At 40.4% G+C, this 18,330-nt stretch overlaps 2 protein-coding genes across 2 annotated transcripts in view; one reads left to right on the top strand and one right to left on the bottom strand.

The window, feature by feature from the left end:
* LOC122219326 (olfactory receptor 2H2-like) overlaps positions 1-18,330 on the bottom strand; it is a 254,348-nt gene that overhangs the window by 161,630 nt on the left and 74,388 nt on the right. The window lies entirely within an intron of this gene.
* Positions 1,031-2,065, top strand: LOC122219324 (olfactory receptor 12D2-like). The gene has a single exon (XM_042937495.1). It carries the CDS (start codon positions 1,031-1,033, stop codon positions 1,982-1,984), a length of 954 nt encoding a protein of 317 aa, XP_042793429.1. The 3' UTR covers positions 1,985-2,065.

Raw genomic sequence — 18,330 nt, 5'->3', positions numbered from 1 at the left:
CCAAAATGATATTTGCCATAGCATTTGTATCTTACACAGGAGAGGTAGGATTAACAGTGTGCAAAACATACTGTCAAAGAAAGCTACTCTGACCTACATGAAGCCAGCCTTTTACAGAGGTACAGCACAGATCGGGTATGTTCTCTAAATTTTCTCCAGCTCTAAGGACTAGAAACCCCTTCAGGCTATGGAGAAATACTGCCTGATCAACCCACTCCTTTATTCCTCTCACATTAAATCTTTCTATTCTCCTCTCAGGGATTTCCCAAACTTAGAAAGATGTGCCTTTTTAAAAATGTTTACTTATTTTTGAGACAGAGCAGGAGGGAGACAGAGTATGAGGGAGAGAGAGAGAGAGAGAGAGAGACACAGAATCTGAAGCAGGCTCCAGGCTTTGAGCTGTCAGCACAGAGCCCCACATGGGACTTGAACTCACAAGCCATGAGATCATGACCTGACCAAAGTTGGATCCCAACCAACTAAGCCACCCAGGCGCCCAAGATTTGCCTTTTTACAAGAGGTAATCCCACACCTGGATTTTAATTCAGACCTCTTTGCATTGGTGTCATTCTTCCCTTGTCTATTTTTCTTAATTAAAAATCCTTCAGGTGCTTTCTTACAATGTCTGGATACAGCAGTCTGGGCAAGTAGTTAATTAGAGTTCATTAGAACCCCCATTAGAGTTCATTAAGGAGATGAGAGGACACTTGTATCAGAAGGTAGATGTGCACAGCCAGAGAAGATGGTAGGTTGGCTACGTGCTCTGAGTCTCTGGGAGAAAGAAACATATTAATGACAAATCAAATGAGGGGGAAAAATGGCGGACCAATGGCCCATAACCAACAGTTCACCATAATATCTAATAGTCTAATGAGGCAAATCCTATAAAAGGAACGATGTTGAAACTGTGTAAAACAATAATGCTCAACCTCAAGGTAGCATTGTGTAGACGGGAAAATCCTCAGCTGCAAAGTCTCTGATTCTCAACAGGGGTACGCTCCAGAGAGTAATTCATCCTTTCTCTTAAGCGATGCTGAATCAAACCTCAGTCACTGCATTTCTCCTCCTGGGAGTCACAGACATCCAAGCACTGCAGCCTTATCTCTTCGTGGTTTTCCTTGCAATTTACGTGGTCAGTGTGGTTGGCAATGGAGCAGTCCTCCTGGTTGTCGTCTCTGATCCAAGACTCCATCTACCCATGTATTTCTTCCTGGGAAATCTGTCGTGTCTAGATATCTGCTACTCCACGGTGACACTGCCAAAGATGCTGGAGAACTTCTTCTCTACACACAAGGCAATTTCCTTCTTGGGATGCATAAGCCAGCTTCACTTCTTCCACTTCCTGGGCAGCACGGAGGCCATGCTGTTGGCCGTGATGGCCTTTGACCACTTTGTGGCCATCTGCAGGCCACTGCATTACTCTGTCATCATGAATTACCAGCTCTGTACCCAGATGGCTGTCACAGTCTGGACCATTGGTTTTTTCCATGCCCTGTTGCACTCCATGATGACCTCTCGCTTGAACTTCTGTGGTTCTCATCAGATCCATCACTTCTTCTGTGATGTCAAGCCTTTGCTGGAGTTGGCCTGCGGGAACACGGAGCTCAACCAGTGGCTTCTCAACACGGTTACCGGGACCATTGCCATGGGCCCCTTCTTCCTAACACTTCTCTCCTACTTCTCCATAATCATCTCTCTTTTCTCCAAGACCCACTCCTGTAGTGTGCTCCACAAAGCACTGTCCACGTGTGTCTCTCACTTCATGGTGGTGATTCTTCTCTATGTTCCTGTTATCTTCATTTACATATCTCCTACCTCAGGCAGCTCCATGGACCAGGACCAGGTCGCTGCCATCATGTACACTGTGGTCACTCCTATGCTGAACCCACTGATCTATACACTGAGGAACAAGGACGTGAAGGCTGCCTTGAGTAGTGTCTTCAGTAGGAGGGGCGACCTGAACACATCTAGAGCACACTTCTAAGACAGGAAGCAATAGGCGATGATAAAGTTGGTGTGTGAGGTTAGACTGCTTCTCAGATCATGTACAATATGTATAACAGGTCGAGCTATCCAAAGAAAATATAAATGGGAAGTCCAGCCTGATTGTGTTAACCAAAGCATGACTAGGTAACATAATGGAAACATGAACCCATCGGACACCAACCATGGAATCCTAATGTTCAATTTGTGTTTGGAATATCAGTTAATGAAACTTATTTTTTTTATGTATTCTTATGGATTCTCTAAAGAAGTCAGGAATAGAAATATGCCTATATTAACTGTATGTCAGTACACAAATACTACCCAGGGATGTTTATCTTTTTTTCTTTTTAAGTTTTTATATATACTGAGAGAGAGACAGAGAGAGAGACACAGAGCTTGAGGAGGGGAAAGGCAATGAGGCGGAGACAGAATCTGAAGCATGCTACAGGCTCTGAGTTGTCAGCACAGAGCCTGATGCGGGGCTTGAACATAGGAACAGTGGGATCATGACCTGAGTGGAAGTCAGAGTCTTAATGGATTGAACCACCCAGGTGCCCCAGGGCTATTTATCTTTGTGGTCCTTCTCAGTTAATGTATTTAAATGTGAGCAATAAAATTCTTATCCTGTTATATTTTGAGGAGTTGAATTTAACCACTGATAATAAGAAATGGTAATTTACAAATGAGTTAAGAGGAAGCTTCAACCAGTACATCATGACTTCTTTTTTCCCTAACCTAGAGACAAGTAAGTTATTAAAACAAATGATTTAAGCACTAACTGACAGGGAGAAAATAGACAATTGTTTATCTAAAGTGTTGTGGTTCCTCTATCTCCAGAGATTTTTTAAAGTCAACTTGATAAACTGTACAGGATGGCTATTAAACATTGTTGAAAGTGGGGACGGAATGAAATTAAAATTTCTGAATCCCTCACTAGCTAATCAGCTGGTAATTTTTCCCTCAGTGTTTGCTCATGGAAAATATTGAGTTTCAAAACACTTCTTTTTTTTTTTTTTTTTTTTTGGTTTTACTATTTCTATGACAATTTCCAGTGACTGTTATGATGCAATATGACATAATACTGATGAATGATGAAATGTGCAGAATTTATCAAAATGTTGTCTTGTTTTCCTTACTTGTCACCAAACCCAAATGTAACAAAAACAACTAAGTCATAATTGCTGAGACATTTCTGGAGCTAATGTCGGGAGGCACTGTGTTCCCCATTTTCTGAATCCCGGGGGTGGTTTCTGTGCATGAGGGATGGTGGGAGAAGCATTTATGACTATTTATAGATGCAGGTGAAGACTGTGATAGGCCTTTATGAGCTCAGGGACTGACTGTTCAAATTCTCTGCATCCACTTTTGTGAACACAAACAGTGTGGTTTGATCTCATCCCTGTTTTTAGTCCCTCAATTCTACTTTTGTTTATTAAAAAAAAATAAAATGTGTCTGTGGAGAAGACATTTCTACCCTGAACTCTCTCAGCCCCTCATTTCTGTTGATCAGAATTGTTTACAAAATCCAAGCTCCACGCAGGCCATGAACCAGAGAAGAACACGTCATTATCTGGTTGGCTACTGCTGCATAACACACTAGCATCCCCAAACACAGAAGCTGAAGACACCTATACCAGGAAGTTGCATTCTTCTGAGGCTCAGGAATTGGCAAGAACACGGCAGGGAAGGGCTGGTTCTCCTCGATCATGCTTGTGCCGTGGCTGAGCTGACGTGAGCATCCTCGCGTGGAAGAGCTGAGAGCTGGCAAAGTCTCTGTCTGGGTCTCCCTTGGTCCGCTCTCTCCAAGTGGCTGTTCTGTGCTTTTGCAGCATGGAGGCCTCAGGCTTGACACTCTACGGGGGGGCCAACAGACCACGGCAAAAGCTGCCAGTCATCTCTCCAACAAACCCAAGAACCAGTATTGACATCACCTGTACTATTCTCTCTTGGACAAAATGGTCACAGGCCTAACAAACTTTATAGAGAAGAAATCCCTACCTTTCATGGGAAAGAACATCAAAAAAAAATTTGTGGACATCTTTAATCCACTCTAGTCCAACTCTAATAATTAACATTGTCTCCACATACAAATCACACTTATTCTCCCTCCAAATAATACTAAAATCTCATCCCGTTGCAGTATTAGTCAGAGTCTATATCTTTTCACCTACATTGGGTCAAGGTACAGATGAGGCTTGTTGGGTCCAGTTTCTCAAGCTTCGTTCCTTTTTATCTCAAGAACTTCAAACCGATGTGTCCAATTATCTGCCCTAGGTAGACACAGACATACATTTGGGTACGTTATGGAATGTTTTTCCGTCATGAGAAAAAAAGGAAATCTCACCATTTGTGAGAATACAGATGGACCTTGAAGCTCCTTGCTAAATGAAATAAGTCAGGCAGAGAAAGACAAATACCATATATTTCACTTATACGTGGAATCTAAAAACGGAAAACAAAGAACTGAAACACAAACTGAAAGAGACTCATAGCCACAGAGAACAAACTGGTGGTTGCCAGAGGGCAGGAAGGTGGGTGGATGGGTGCAATAGAAGAAGGGGATTAAGGATACAAACTTCCAGTATAAAACAAATAAATCACAGAGGTTAAAAGTACAGCAGAGGGAATATAGTCAATCATATTTAATAATGTTGTATAGTGACTATACTAACTGTGGTAAACATTCCAAAATGTATATAAATGTTGAATCACAGCGTGACTCCACAACAGCATGAAATGAATGAGGTATGTGGAAGTGAATTGTGAGGGAGAAAAATGGCAGTGCCTTGGAAGGGAGGGAACCCATTCCATGGAGAGACAAAAGGGAGAGAAAGAGAGAGGGGTTGAGAAAGTGCAGCAGTGAGTTCACACCAGAGCAAAACCTCTCCAGACCACACACTGGGGAGCGACAAATACTGAGTGTCCCAGTTCTTTTTTGCAAACAGCTGTGGAGCTCAAATTCTGAGGTTTTTAAAGTGGGTGACTTTCTCAGGAGCTGAGCCGTGGTACGTGCTCCTGGGGAGAGGGGAGCTGGCCCCGGAGTGCACAGTGTGGTGTAGGGATCACCAAAGAGAACTGGGAGAGAACAGTCCCCCTCCTGGAGTGCCTGAGAAAAGGGTATGTTGCCTCCCCATGGACAAAAGACCTGAAAGTGCTACTAAAATGTCTTTCATCAGCAGGGGACAGAGGCACATGCAGAGGGAACATAAAATTTTCTGTGTTTAGTGGTACTACACCATAGATCCCCTGCACTGTGCAGGCGTGGAACAGTTTTCCAGGGACAAAGGACTTCGTGCAGTGAGGAGAATCTCTATTCCAGTGGAGAGAAACGGGTCTGTGCGGTGCAAGGTCCTTTAAAACTTGAAATAATGAATCCCAGCTCCACGTCAAAGAAACAACATAGGGGAATTGTGGTGCAGGGTGAACTGAAGGCTCTCGCTATTCTGTGAAGGCTTTCTGAAGGCTCTCCGGTCTAGTACCGGAGATTGGTGTGGCACCATTTTCCCCACAAAACCAAAAGGGTGGAACTTCAGAGTGCAGCACAGTAACCCCATGGAGGTAGGACCCACCTACCCAACACCACCCCTCTCCTTTCCAGGTGCCTGCTAACTGCTTATTTACTGTGGCAGGACTGAGTCTGAGCCAACGCTGCCAGCTTCTATCCAGAACGGCACGGGCAGGACCCCACATGCACCAAGTGCACTACAAATAGTGAGTCAAAATGACACCTGCAGTTATGGTGGAGATATGACCATCCTTACCTTTTTTCTTTTTTTTTTTTTCTTATTTTTACTTTTGTAATCATGCTCATAATTTCTTGTTTGTTATTTATTTGCTTTTCTATATTTTGTACAATGAGCTTTATTCTTTTCTATTTCTTTCTTTTTTCTTGACTTCTTTTGTTTTTTACTTTTGTTTTCTTTGGAATCAGCCTTATAATTTTCTGATTATCTGGTTGGTTGTTTTCTTTAGGTTTTTCGTTGTGTGTGTGTGTGTGTGTGTGTGTGTGTGTGTGTGTTCCCTTTCTTGTTTTCTTTTTTTAGGGGATGAAGGTTTCTTTATTTTTCCCTTTTTCCACACTTGTTATGAAAACCAAAGCAAAGCACATCTAGTTAAAGTTCCAAACACCCCCCACTGCAAGCAAGGAAGATCTCTGTACAAGGCTGACCAATGGGAAGGAGCAGCCAAAACACAACAGCAGAGAGCACACAGCATACACCAAGAACACTTCCTAAAGGACAGGTCCTGGACAGTATATGATCTTTTTTAATATAATAGTACACTAGGGGAGAAAACATAACAAGCTTTTAAAACATGCAAGACAAAAACATGGCCAAAATGACAAGACAGAAGTACTCACCCCAAAACACAGGTCAAAAATAAATCACAGCAAGGGACTTGCTCAAAACAGATATAAATAATATATCTGAACAGAAATTTAGAAGAACAGTCATAAGACCACTAACTCAGCTTAAAAGAAGCATAGAAAACACCAGAGAATCCTTTGCTGCAGATCAAAGACCTAGGAATAATCAGGATAAATTTTTAAAATGCTATAACAGTATAGAGGTCCCTCAAAAAACTACAAATAGCGCTTCATAGGTTCACTTCTAGAGGAAACTGGATTTAATTTCAATTGTATTTCATTCTATTTGCAAGTCCATCTATTCACTTTTTTCCTTTTTCTTCATGAATACAGAAAAAGAAAAAAAATTATTTTCCGTTTTAACAAAAAAAATTTTTGTTTTTTTCTCCTACATTTTTCACTTTTTTGTAAACTTTTAAAATTCTATTTTACTTCCATCATTTCATTTTATTCTTTCTTGTATACACTTTTTTTTAATTTTCAAACACTTTCCTTATTTTTTTCTATCCTTTTTTTCTCTATTCGTCAAGCTTCTTTCAACAACGTGAACAAAACATATCTAAGATCTAGTATCCTTTATTTGTTTTTTTTTTGTGTTGTTATTAATTTTTATTTTCATTTTTTTTACTTTTAAATTCCTTTTCTTCCTTGAAAACGATAAAATGAAGGAATTCACCCCAAAAGAAAGAAAAGGAAGCAATGACAGAAAGGGACTTAGTCAACAAAGATACAAGCCAGATGTCTGAACCAGAACTTAGAATCCAATCGTAAGAATACTAGCTGGGGTTGAGAATACAAAAGAATCCCTTTCTGCAGAAATAAAAGAAATAAAACGTAGTCAGAATGAAATAAAAAATGTTGTAACTGAGCTGCAATCTCAAATGTATGCCACAGCAGAAAGGATGACTGAGGCAGAGGAGCGAATCCATATATTTTTTAATTTCTTCTCTAATTGCCTGGTTGACCCACTCATTCGTTAGTAGGGTGTTCTTTAACCTCCATGCTTTTGGAGGTTTTCCAGACTTTTTCCTGTGGTTGATTTCAAGCTTCATAGCATTGTGGTCTGAAAGTATGCATGGTATAATTTCAATTCTTGTAAACTTATGAAGGGCTGTTTTGTGACCCAGTATATGATCTATCTTGGAGAATGTTCCATGTGCACTCGAGAAGAAAGTATATTCTGTTGCTTTGGGATGCAGAGTTCTAAATATATCTGTCAAGTCCATCTGATCCAATGTATCATTCAGGGCCCTTGTTTCTTTATTGACCGTGTGTCTAGGTGATCTATCCATTTCTGTAAGTGGGGTGTTAAAGTCCCCTGCAATTACCACATTCTTATCAATAAGGTTGCTTATGTTTATGAGTAATTGTTTTATATATTTGGGGGCTCCGGTATTCGGCGCATAGACATTTATAATTGTTAGCTCTTCCTGATGGATAGACCCTGTAATTATTATATAATGCCCTTCTTCATCTCCTGTTACAGCCTTTAATTTAAAGTCTAGTTTGTCTGATATAAGTATGGCTACTCCAGCTTTCTTTTGGCTTCCAGGAGCATGATAAATAGTTCTCCATCCCCTCACTCTCAATCTAAAGGTGTCCTCAGATCTAAAATGAGTCTCTTGTAGACAGCAAATAGATGGGTCTTGTTTTTTTATCCATTCTGATACCCTATGTCTTTTGGTTGGCACATTTAGTCCATTTACATTCAGTGTTATTATAGAAAGATACGGGTTTAGAGTCATTGTGATGTCTGTATGTTTTATGCTTGTAGTGATGTCTCTGGTACTTTGTCTCACAGGATCCCCCTTAGGATCTCTTGTAGGGCTGGTTTCGTGGTGACAAATTCCTTCAGTTTTTGTTTGTTTGGGAAGACCTTTATCTCTCCTTCTATTCTAAATGACAGACTTGCTGGATAAAGGATTCGCAGCTGCATATTTTTTCTGTTTAGCACACTGAAGATATCGTGCCAAGCCTTTCTGGCCTGCCAAGTTTCAAAAGAGAGATCAGTCACGAGTCTTATAGGTCTCCCTTTATATGTGAGGGCACGTTTATCCCTTGCTGCTTTCAGAATTTTCTCTTTATCCTTGTATTTTGCCAGTTTCACTATGATATGTCGTGCAGAAGATCGATTCAAGTTACGTCTGAAGGGAGTTCTCTGTGCCTCTTGGATTTCAATGCCTTTTTCCTTCCCCAGTTCAGGGAAGTTCTCAGCTATAATTTCTTCAAGTACCCCTTCAGCACCTTTCCCTCTCTCTTCCTCCTCTGGGATACCAATTATGCGTATATTATTTCTTTTTAGTGTATCACTTAGTTCTCTAATTTTCCCCTCATACTCCTGGATTTTTTATCTCTCTTTCTCTCAGCTTCCTCTTTTTCCATAATTTTATCTTCTAGTTCACCTATTCTCTCCTCTGCCTCTTCAATCCGAGCCGTCGTCGTTTCCATTTTGCTTTGCATTTCATTTAAAGCGTTTTTCAGCTCCTCGTGACTGTTCCTGAGTCCCTTGATCTCTGTAGCAAGAGATTTTTGCTGTCCTCTATACTGTTTTCAAGTCCAGCGATTAATTTTATGACTATTATTCTAAATTCACTTTCTGTTATATTATTTAAATCCTTTTTGATCAGTTCATTAGCTGTTGTTATTTCCTGGAGATTCTTCTGAGGGGAATTCTTCCGTTTGGTCATTCTGGATAGTCCCTGGAGTGGTGAGGACCCGCAGGGCACTTCCCCTGTGCTGTGGTGTATAACTGGAGTTGGTGGGCGGGGCCACAGTCCGACCTGATGTCTGCCCCCAGCCCACCGCTGGGGCCACAGTCAGACTGGTGTGTGCCTTCTCTTCCCCTCTCCTAGGGGCGAGATTCACTGTGGGGTGGCATGGCCCGTCTGGGCTACTTGCACACTGCCAGGTTTGTGGTGCTGGGGATCTGGCGTATTAGCTGGGATGGGTAGGCAAGGTGCACGGGGGCAGGAGGGGCAGGCTTAGCTCGCTTCTCCTTAGGTGATCCACTTCAGGAGGGGCCCTGTGGCAGCGGAAGGGAGTCAGATCCGCTGCCGGAGGTTTGGCTCCGCAGAAGCACAGCGTTGGGTGTTTGCGCGGAGCGAGCAAGTTCCCTGGCAGGAACTGGTTCCCTTTGGGATTTTGGCTGGGGGATGGGCGAGGGAGATGGCGCTGGCGAGTGCCTTTGTTCCCCGCCAAACTGAGCTCTGTAGTCCGGGGGCTCAGCAACTCTCCCTCACGTTGTCCTCCAGCCTTCCCGCTTTCCGAGCAGAGCTATTAACTTATGACCTCCCAGACGCTAAGTCGCGCTTGCTGTCGGAACACAGTCTGTCCGGCCCCTCCGCTTTTGCCAGCCAGACTCGGGGGCTCTGCTTGGCCGGCAAGCCACCCCTCCGCCCCGGCTCCCTCCCGCCAGTCCGTGGAGCGTGCACCGCCTCGCCGCCCTTCCTACCCTCTTCCGTGGGCCTCTGGTCTGCGCTTGGCTCCGGAGACTCCGTTCTGCTAATCCTCTGGCAGTTTTCTGGGTTCTTTAGACAGGTGTAGGTGGAATCTAAGTGATCAGCATGACGTGCGGTGAGCCCAGCGTCCTCCTACGCCGCCATCTTCCAGAGGAGCGAATCAAGTGACACAGAAGACAAACTTATGGAGAAAAATGAAGCAGAAAAAAAGAGGGACACTAAGGCAAAAGAGCACAATATAAAATTAGAGAACTCAGTGACTCATTAAAAAAGGAATAACATCCAAATCATAGGGGTCCCAGGAGATGAAGAGAGAGAAAAGGGCATAGAAGGTTTATGTCAACAAAATAGAGTAGAAAACTCTCCTAACCTGGGGAAAGACACAGACATCAAAATCCAGGAAGCACATGTGCTCGCTTCGGCAGCACATATACTAAAATCCAGGAAGCACAGAGAACTCCCATTAGATTCAAAAAAAACGACCATCAACAAAGCATATTATACTGAAATTCACAAAATACTCAGCCTAGGAAAGAATTATGAAAGCAGCAAGGGAAAAAAAAAAGTCCTTAAACTATAAGAGAAGACAGATCAGGTTTGCAGCAGACCTATTCCCATGAACTTGGCAAGCTAGAAAGGAGTGGCAGGATATATCCACTGTGCTAAATCAGAAAACTATGCAGCCAAGAATTCTTTATCCAGCAAGGTTATCATTCAAAATAGAAGGAGAGGTAAAAAGTTTCCCAGACAAATAAAAATTACATGAGTTTGTGACCACTAAACCAGCCCTGCAAGAAATTTTAAGGGGGGGGTTTATGAGGCAACAAAAGATGAAAAAATAAAAATAAAAAAGACCAAAAGCAACAAAGACTGTAAAGGACCAGAGAACACCGCCATAAGTTCCAATCTACAGGCAACATAATAGCAATCAATTCACACCTTTCAGGACTCACTCTAAATATCAATGGACTAAACGCTCCAATCAAAAGACATAGGATAACAGAATGGATAAGAAAACAAGACCCATCTATATGCTGTTTACAAGAGACCCATTTTAGATCTAAATGCACCTACGGATTGAAAGTAAGGGATGGATAACCATCCATCATGCTAATCATCTCCAAAAGAAAGCCAGAGTAGCCATACTTTTGTCAGAAAAATCTAGATTTTAAAATAAACACTGTAACAAGAGATGAGGAAGGGCATTATATCGTAATTAAGGGTTCTATCCAATAAGAAGATCTAACAATTGTAAAAATTTATGCTCCAAAAGTGGCAGTGGCCAAATATATAAATCGATTAATCACAAACATAAAGAAACTCATCAATAGTAATACCATAATAGGAGGGTATTTCAACACCCCACTTACAACAATGGACAGATCATCTAAACAGAAAATCAACAAGGAAATAATAGCTTTGAATGACACACTGGACCACATGGACTTCACAGATATATTCAGAACATTTCATCCTAAAGCAGAATACATATTCTTCTCCAGTGCACATGGAACATTCTCCAAAATAGGTCACATACTGGGACACAAAACAGTCCTCAAGAAGTACCAAAGATCGAGATCATACTGTGCATATTTTCAGACCACAACGCTATGAAACTCGAAATCAAACATAAGAAAAAATTTGGAAAGAAAACAAATACTTGGAGACTAAACAACATCCTACTAAGGAATGAATGACTAACCAGGAAGTTAAAGAGGAAATTAAAAAGTACATGGAAGCCAAAGGAAATGATAACACCACAGCCTAAAACTTCTGGGATGCAGCAAAGATGGTCATAAGAGGGAAGTATATACCAATCGAGGCCATCCTAAAGAAGAAAGAAAGGTCGCAGATATACAACCTAACCATACACTTCAAACGCCTGGGAAAAAAACAGCAAATAAAACCCCAAACCAGCAGAAGACATGAAATAATAAAGATTAAAGCAGAAATCAATACTATTAAAAAAAAAAAAAAAACACAGTAGAAGGGATCAATCAAACCAGGAGCTGGTTCTTTGAAAGAATTAACAAAAATTGATAAACCCCTAGCCAGTTTGATCAAAAAGAAAAAGGGAAGGACCCAAATAAATAAAATCAAGAAGGAAAGAAGAGAGATTACAACCAACACTGCAGAAACACAAACAATAATAGGAGAATATTATGAGAAATTATACACCAAAAAAATTAGCAATCTGGAAAAAATGGACAAATTCCTAGAAACGTAAACTACCAAAACTGAAACAAAAAGAAATAGAAAAGTGGAACAGACCCATACCAGTAAAGGAATCGAATCAGTAATCAAAAATCTCCCAACAAGCAAGAGTCCAGGGCCAGATAGCTTTCCAGGGGAATTCTACCAAACATTTAAAGAGTTAACACACCTATTCTTTCAGGGCTGTTTCAAAAAATAGACATGGAAGGAAACTCATTTTACAAGGCCAGCATTACCTTGATTCCAAAGCCGGACAGAGACCCCACTAAAACGGAGAACTACAGACCAATTTCCCTGATGAACATGGAGGCAAGAATCCTTAACAAGTTACTAGCCAACCGGATCCAACAATACATTAAAAGAATTATTCACAATGACCAAGTGGGATTTATGCCTGGGATGCAGGGCTGGTTCAATATCCGCAAAACAATCAACATGATACATCACATTAATAAAAGAAAGGACAAGAACCACATGATCCTCTCAATAGATGCAGAGAAAGCATTGGACAAAATACAGCATCTTTTCTTGATAAAAACCCTCAAGAAAGTACGGTTAGAAGGATCATACCTCAAGATCATAAAGCCATATATGAAAGACCCAACACTAATATCTTCATCAAAAACTGAGAGCTTTCCCTGTAAGGTCAGGAACACAACAGGGATGCCCACTCTCACCACTGTTATTCAACATAGTATTGGAAATCCTAGCCTCAGCAGTCAGACAACACAAAGGAATAAAAGGCATCCAAATAGGCAAGGAGGAATTCAGACTTGCATTCTTCGCAGATGACATGATACTCTATGGAAAACCCAAAAGATCCCACTAAAAAAAAAACTGCTAGAGTGGATCCATGAATTTAGCAAAGTCATAGGATATAAAATCAATGCACAAAAATCAGTTGCATTCCTACACACCATAATGAAGCAACAGAAAGAGAAATCAAGGAATTGACCCCATGGACAATTGAACCAAAAACCATAAAATACTTAGGAATAAATCTAACCAAAGAGATGAAAAATCTATAAACTGAAACCTATAGAAAGATTTGAAATAAATTGAAGACACCAAAAAATGGAAAAATATTCCATGCTCCTGGATTGTAGAACAAATTTTGTTAAAATGTCAATGCTACCGAAAATAATCTATGTACTCAATGCAATACCTATCAAAATAACACCAGCATTCTTCACAGAGCTAGAAAAAACAATCCTAAAGTTTGTATCAAACTAGAAAAGACCCTGAATAGCCAAAGCAATCTTGAAAAAGAAAATGAAAGCAGGAGGCATCACAATCCTGGACGTCAAGATGTATTAGAAAGCTGCAATCAAGACAGTATGGTATTGGCACAAGAACAGACACTCAGATCAGTGGAATAGAACAGAGAACCCAGAAATGGACCCACAAACGTATGGGCAACTAATCTTTGACAAAGCAGGAAAGACTATCCAATGGAATAAAGACAGTCTCTTCAGCAAGTGGTGCTGGGAAAACTGGACAGTGACAAGCAGAAAAATGAACCTGGACCACTTTGGTACACCAGACACAAAAATAAATTCAAAATAGATGAAACGCCTACACGTAAGACAGGAAGACATCAAAATCCAAGAAAAGAAAGCAGGCAAAAACCTCTTTGACCTTGGCTGCAGCAACTTCTTACTCAACACATCTCCAGAGGCAAGGGAAACAAAAGCAAAAATGAACTATTGGGACCTCATCAAATAAAAAGGTTCTGCACAGCAAGGGAAACAATCAGCAAAACCTAAAGGCAACCAACAGAACGGGAGAAGATATTTGCAAATGACATATCAGATAAAGGGTTAGTATCCAAAATATATAAAGAACTTATCAAACTCAACTCCCAAAAAACAAATAACCCAGTTAAGAAAACAGCAGAAGACATAAATAGATACTTATTCAAAGAAGACATCCAGATGACTAACAGACCCATGAAAAAATATTCAACATCACTCATCATAAAGGGAAATACAAACTAAACCCACAATGAGATACCACCTCACACCAGTCAGAATGACTGAAATTAACAACTCAGGCAACAACAGATGTTGGCAAGGATGTGGAGAAAGAGGATCCCTTTTGCACTGCTGGTGAGAATGCAGACTGGTGCATCCGCTCTGGAAAACAGTATGGAGGTTCTTCAAAAAATTAAAAACAGAACTATCCAATGACCCAGCAATTGTATTACTAGGTATTTATCAAAGGGATATAGGTGTGCTGTTTCAAAGGAGCACATTCACCCCAAGGTTTTTGGCAGCTGTATAGACAATAGCCAATGTGTGGAAAGAGCACAAAGCCCATCAACAGATGAACGGATAAAGAAGATGTGGTATATATACACAATGGAGTATTACTAGGCAATGAAAAAGAATGAAATCTTGCTATTTGCAGCTATGTGGATGGGACTAGAGGGTATTATGCTAAATGAAATTAGTCACTCAGAGAAACACAAATATCATATGAGTTCAGTCCTATGAGGAATTTAAGATACAAAACAGAGGAACATAAGGGATGGGAAGCAAAAATAATACAAAAAGAGGGTGGGGGGCAAAACGTAAGAGACTCTCACATATAGAGAACGAACAGAGGGTTGTTGGAGGAGTTGTGGGGGCGGGGGCAGGCTACATGGGTAAGGGGCATTAAGGAAGACATTTGTTGGGAGGAGCACTGGGTGTTATAAACAGAGGATGAATCACTGGAATCTACTCCTGAAATCATTGTCACACTATATGCTAACTACGTTGGATGTAAATTTAATTAATTAATTAATTAATTAATTAAAATATACAGGTGCAATTGTAAGAATGGTACTGTCAAATTGCCTTCCATAAATATTGGAGGGCAATTCCTACCAGAAATATATGAATGCCTTTGTCATTGTCTTGCCAATATGTCAACCTTTGACATTTGTCAAGCTGATAGCTGAAAAATAGTCTTTAATTTTATTTTTAATTTACACTTCCCTTAGTAGGAAGTTTTAAAAATTTTCATGTTTAAGACACATTTGTATTTTTATTTTTTGTGAATTGTTTACTCATAAATTACGTTGATTCTTAAAAAACAAACAAAAAACTACAACTAGAACGACCCTATCACCCAGCAAATGCAACACTAGGTATTTATCCTAAGGATACAAAAATGCTACTTCAATGGGGTAATTGCACCCCAATGTTTATAGCAGCACTACCAACAGTAGCCAAATTATGGCAAGAACCCAAAAGTCCATCGAATGTCGAGTGAATAAAGAAGATGTGGTATATATATATGCAAGGGAATATTACTTGGCGATCCAAAAGAATGAAATCTTGCCATTTGCAACAAGGTGGATGGAATTAGAGGGTATTATACGAAGCAAAATTAAGTCAGAGAAAGACGAACATCATATGATTTCACTCATAAGTAGGGTTTCAGGGTAAAATGGTGACCATATGGGAAGGAAAAAAAATAGAAAGGGAAACACATGACAAGAGACTCTTAATGATAGAGGACAAACTGAGGGTTGCTGGAGGGGAGGTTTGTGGAGGTATGGGCTAATTGGGCAAGGGGCATTAAGGACGGCACTTGTTAGGCTGAGCACTGGGTGTTGTATACAGGTGATGAATCACTAAATTCTACTCCTGAAATCATTATTACACTGTATGTTAACTAACTTCTATTTAAATAAATATAAAATAAAAATCAGAGAGGGAGGCAAACCATAAAAGACTCTTAACTACAGTAACAAACTGAGGAGGTGGGTAGGGGATGGGCTAAATGGGGGATGGGAATTAAGGAGGTTACCTGTTGGGATGAGCACCGTGTATTATATGTAAGTGATGTATCACTGGGTTCTACTCATGAAACCAACACTACACTGTATGTTAACAAACTTGAATTTAAATGAATACATTAAAATATATTTAAAAAAAAACAAAGTTACTGAGAATTTCAAGATGATAAGAAAAAAGCTTTAAATGTGTGGGGACTGCAGTCACATGCCCATGAAGCTGACCATATAATAAAAGAATATTGAGGACAATTTTGTTTTGACTTGAGGAGGAAAATGACTTATAAACAAGACCTCAGAGAGACAAAACATAAAGAGTAAATGTGCTAGGCATGGCTTCATCAAAATATCATATTTCTAGACATCTGTGAAACTGTAGATAAAATTGAGGTGGGCGGTATTTTGAAAGAATGGACCGCACTGTAGTTAGCTGCAGAGCTGGACTCTTAGTTTGAACACCAGTCACACAATGTATTACAAAGCAGGAACATTCAATGGCAGTGAAATAAGCTGACAGTACACTCTGAGCATTCTCTCCACACTCAAGTGTCAACAATGTGAGACAAGGGAAGCATTCATGATATTCATGGCGGTGGTCATCCCACCACATATATGAAAGTCAAATCACACTGTACACTTGAAACATATACAACTATACTTGTCAATGATTCCTCAGTAACATGGGGGGAAACAGCAAAATTACTTAAATCATTTGAGCTCCCCTTTTCTTATAACTAGGAATGATTTTAGTACTTCTCATGCTGGGTGTTTGGAAGAAAAAAATGAGCTAATGCCTGTAAGGAACTCAGAAAAACGAGCACAGAGTGTTTTTTCCATTCTATTTATAGCATATACTTGAACAAGGAATATTATTTTTAAGTTTATTTGTTTATTTTGAAAGAGAGAGAAAGAACATGAGCATGGGGAGGGCAGAGAGAGAGGAGAGAGAGAATCGAAAGTGGGCTTTGATCTGTTAGTGTAGAACTCAAAGCAGGGCTCCATCTCACAAACTATGAGTTAGGGACCTCAGTCAAATTCAAGAGACAATTGCTTTCACAAATACACACAGGCATTCTTTGAACAAGGAATTTTTAACGTGTGAGACATACAATGAATTCCTTCAAAGCAACAATAATGGATCTCAACACAAAGCCGGGCAGGGTACATGGTGTTTATAACTGTTATAAGAAAGTTTGCATGGATGTCAGATTGCATGTATTCCTGGGAAGAGGCTCACAGAATATTCTCACATAAAGGTTGCAGCAAGAAGTGAGGACACACAAGGAGAGACCAGCCTCATTCCTTAGAGAAAGATGTGAGCCTTGGGATGTCTATTTTAAACAAACAAATTTAACGCTATTGCCAACAATGAAGAATCTAATTTGGAATAAATAAAAGCAATCCTACTTCTCCTTGTTCCTCTGTCTTGTTTTCCACAGGACCATAGTAAAAATTATGTGGAATGTTAAAGATTATCATCATCAGTACAGGTCAATGGAACACAACTGGCCTCCATTCCTTACCAAACATTGCCAATTTTTTTTTCAATTTTTCACAGTTGTTTTTTTTTATTTTTTTAACGTTTATTTATTTTTGAGACAGAGAGAGACAGAGCACGAACGGGAGAGGGTCAGAGAGAAAGGGAGACACAGAATCCCAAGCAGACTCCAGGCTCCAAGCTGTCAGCGCAGAGCCTGAGGCGGGGCTCGAACTCACGGACCGGGAGATCATGACCTGAGCCGAAGTCGGATGCTTAACGGACGGAGCCACCCAGGCGCCCCTCTCACAAAGTTTTTCAGGGAAGTACCCATGAAGACAAAGGAAGAAAAGGTAGTTGAACTAAGAAAACATAGGAGGCCCCTGACAATTGTGCTGTCCACAATTCTGCAAATAACGAAGAAACATAGAAAAGAAAAACTTGGAGCAGTGGGGGCAAAAAAAAAAAAAAAAAAAAAAAAAAAAGATGGAACTCAAGATAGCAACACCCAAGAGGAATTGTCTTGAATTGCAAGTATGGGAAAATACCCTGTTTATTCTCACAGCGATCATGCTCACACCCAGGGGACACTCTCTCCGTGTTTATATGCCTAAGGTCTGTGGCTCCTGAGAGGCAGGAAGAATGTCAGAAGGAGACAAAGACGTTTCTGAACATGAAGAGCTCATGCTGCAATCCCAATACGAACAGTCACTTCAAATATCTTCCTGCCATTCTCAGCTGTTGGGAGTGTAAACCTGAAAAGCTGGGCAGGCTGTGAATCCGACAATCAGGTAAGAGAATGACTTAGGACTCGGGCTGAGAGGACCCCATATTTTCTGCATGCTTGTTTATATGCAAGTAAGCGCCCAGATCTAGAGCTGGTTTCCTATTTTATGATGGATTCCTGATTGCATTTGTGGATTGTGAAGGCTCTTCATACACTTTTATTGCCATATCTCATTCTCAACTCAGCAGGCCTGGTTCTCTAAATATTCTCCAGAGTAAATATGTAATCTCTCAGCATTAAAACTGCAGTGAAATAAAT

Source organism: Panthera leo, chromosome B2, assembly GCF_018350215.1.
Source record: "Panthera leo isolate Ple1 chromosome B2, P.leo_Ple1_pat1.1, whole genome shotgun sequence".
Lineage (NCBI taxonomy): Eukaryota > Metazoa > Chordata > Mammalia > Carnivora > Felidae > Panthera > Panthera leo.
Note: the sequence above shows the minus strand (reverse complement) of the source record. Positions and strands in the feature narration are given on the sequence as shown.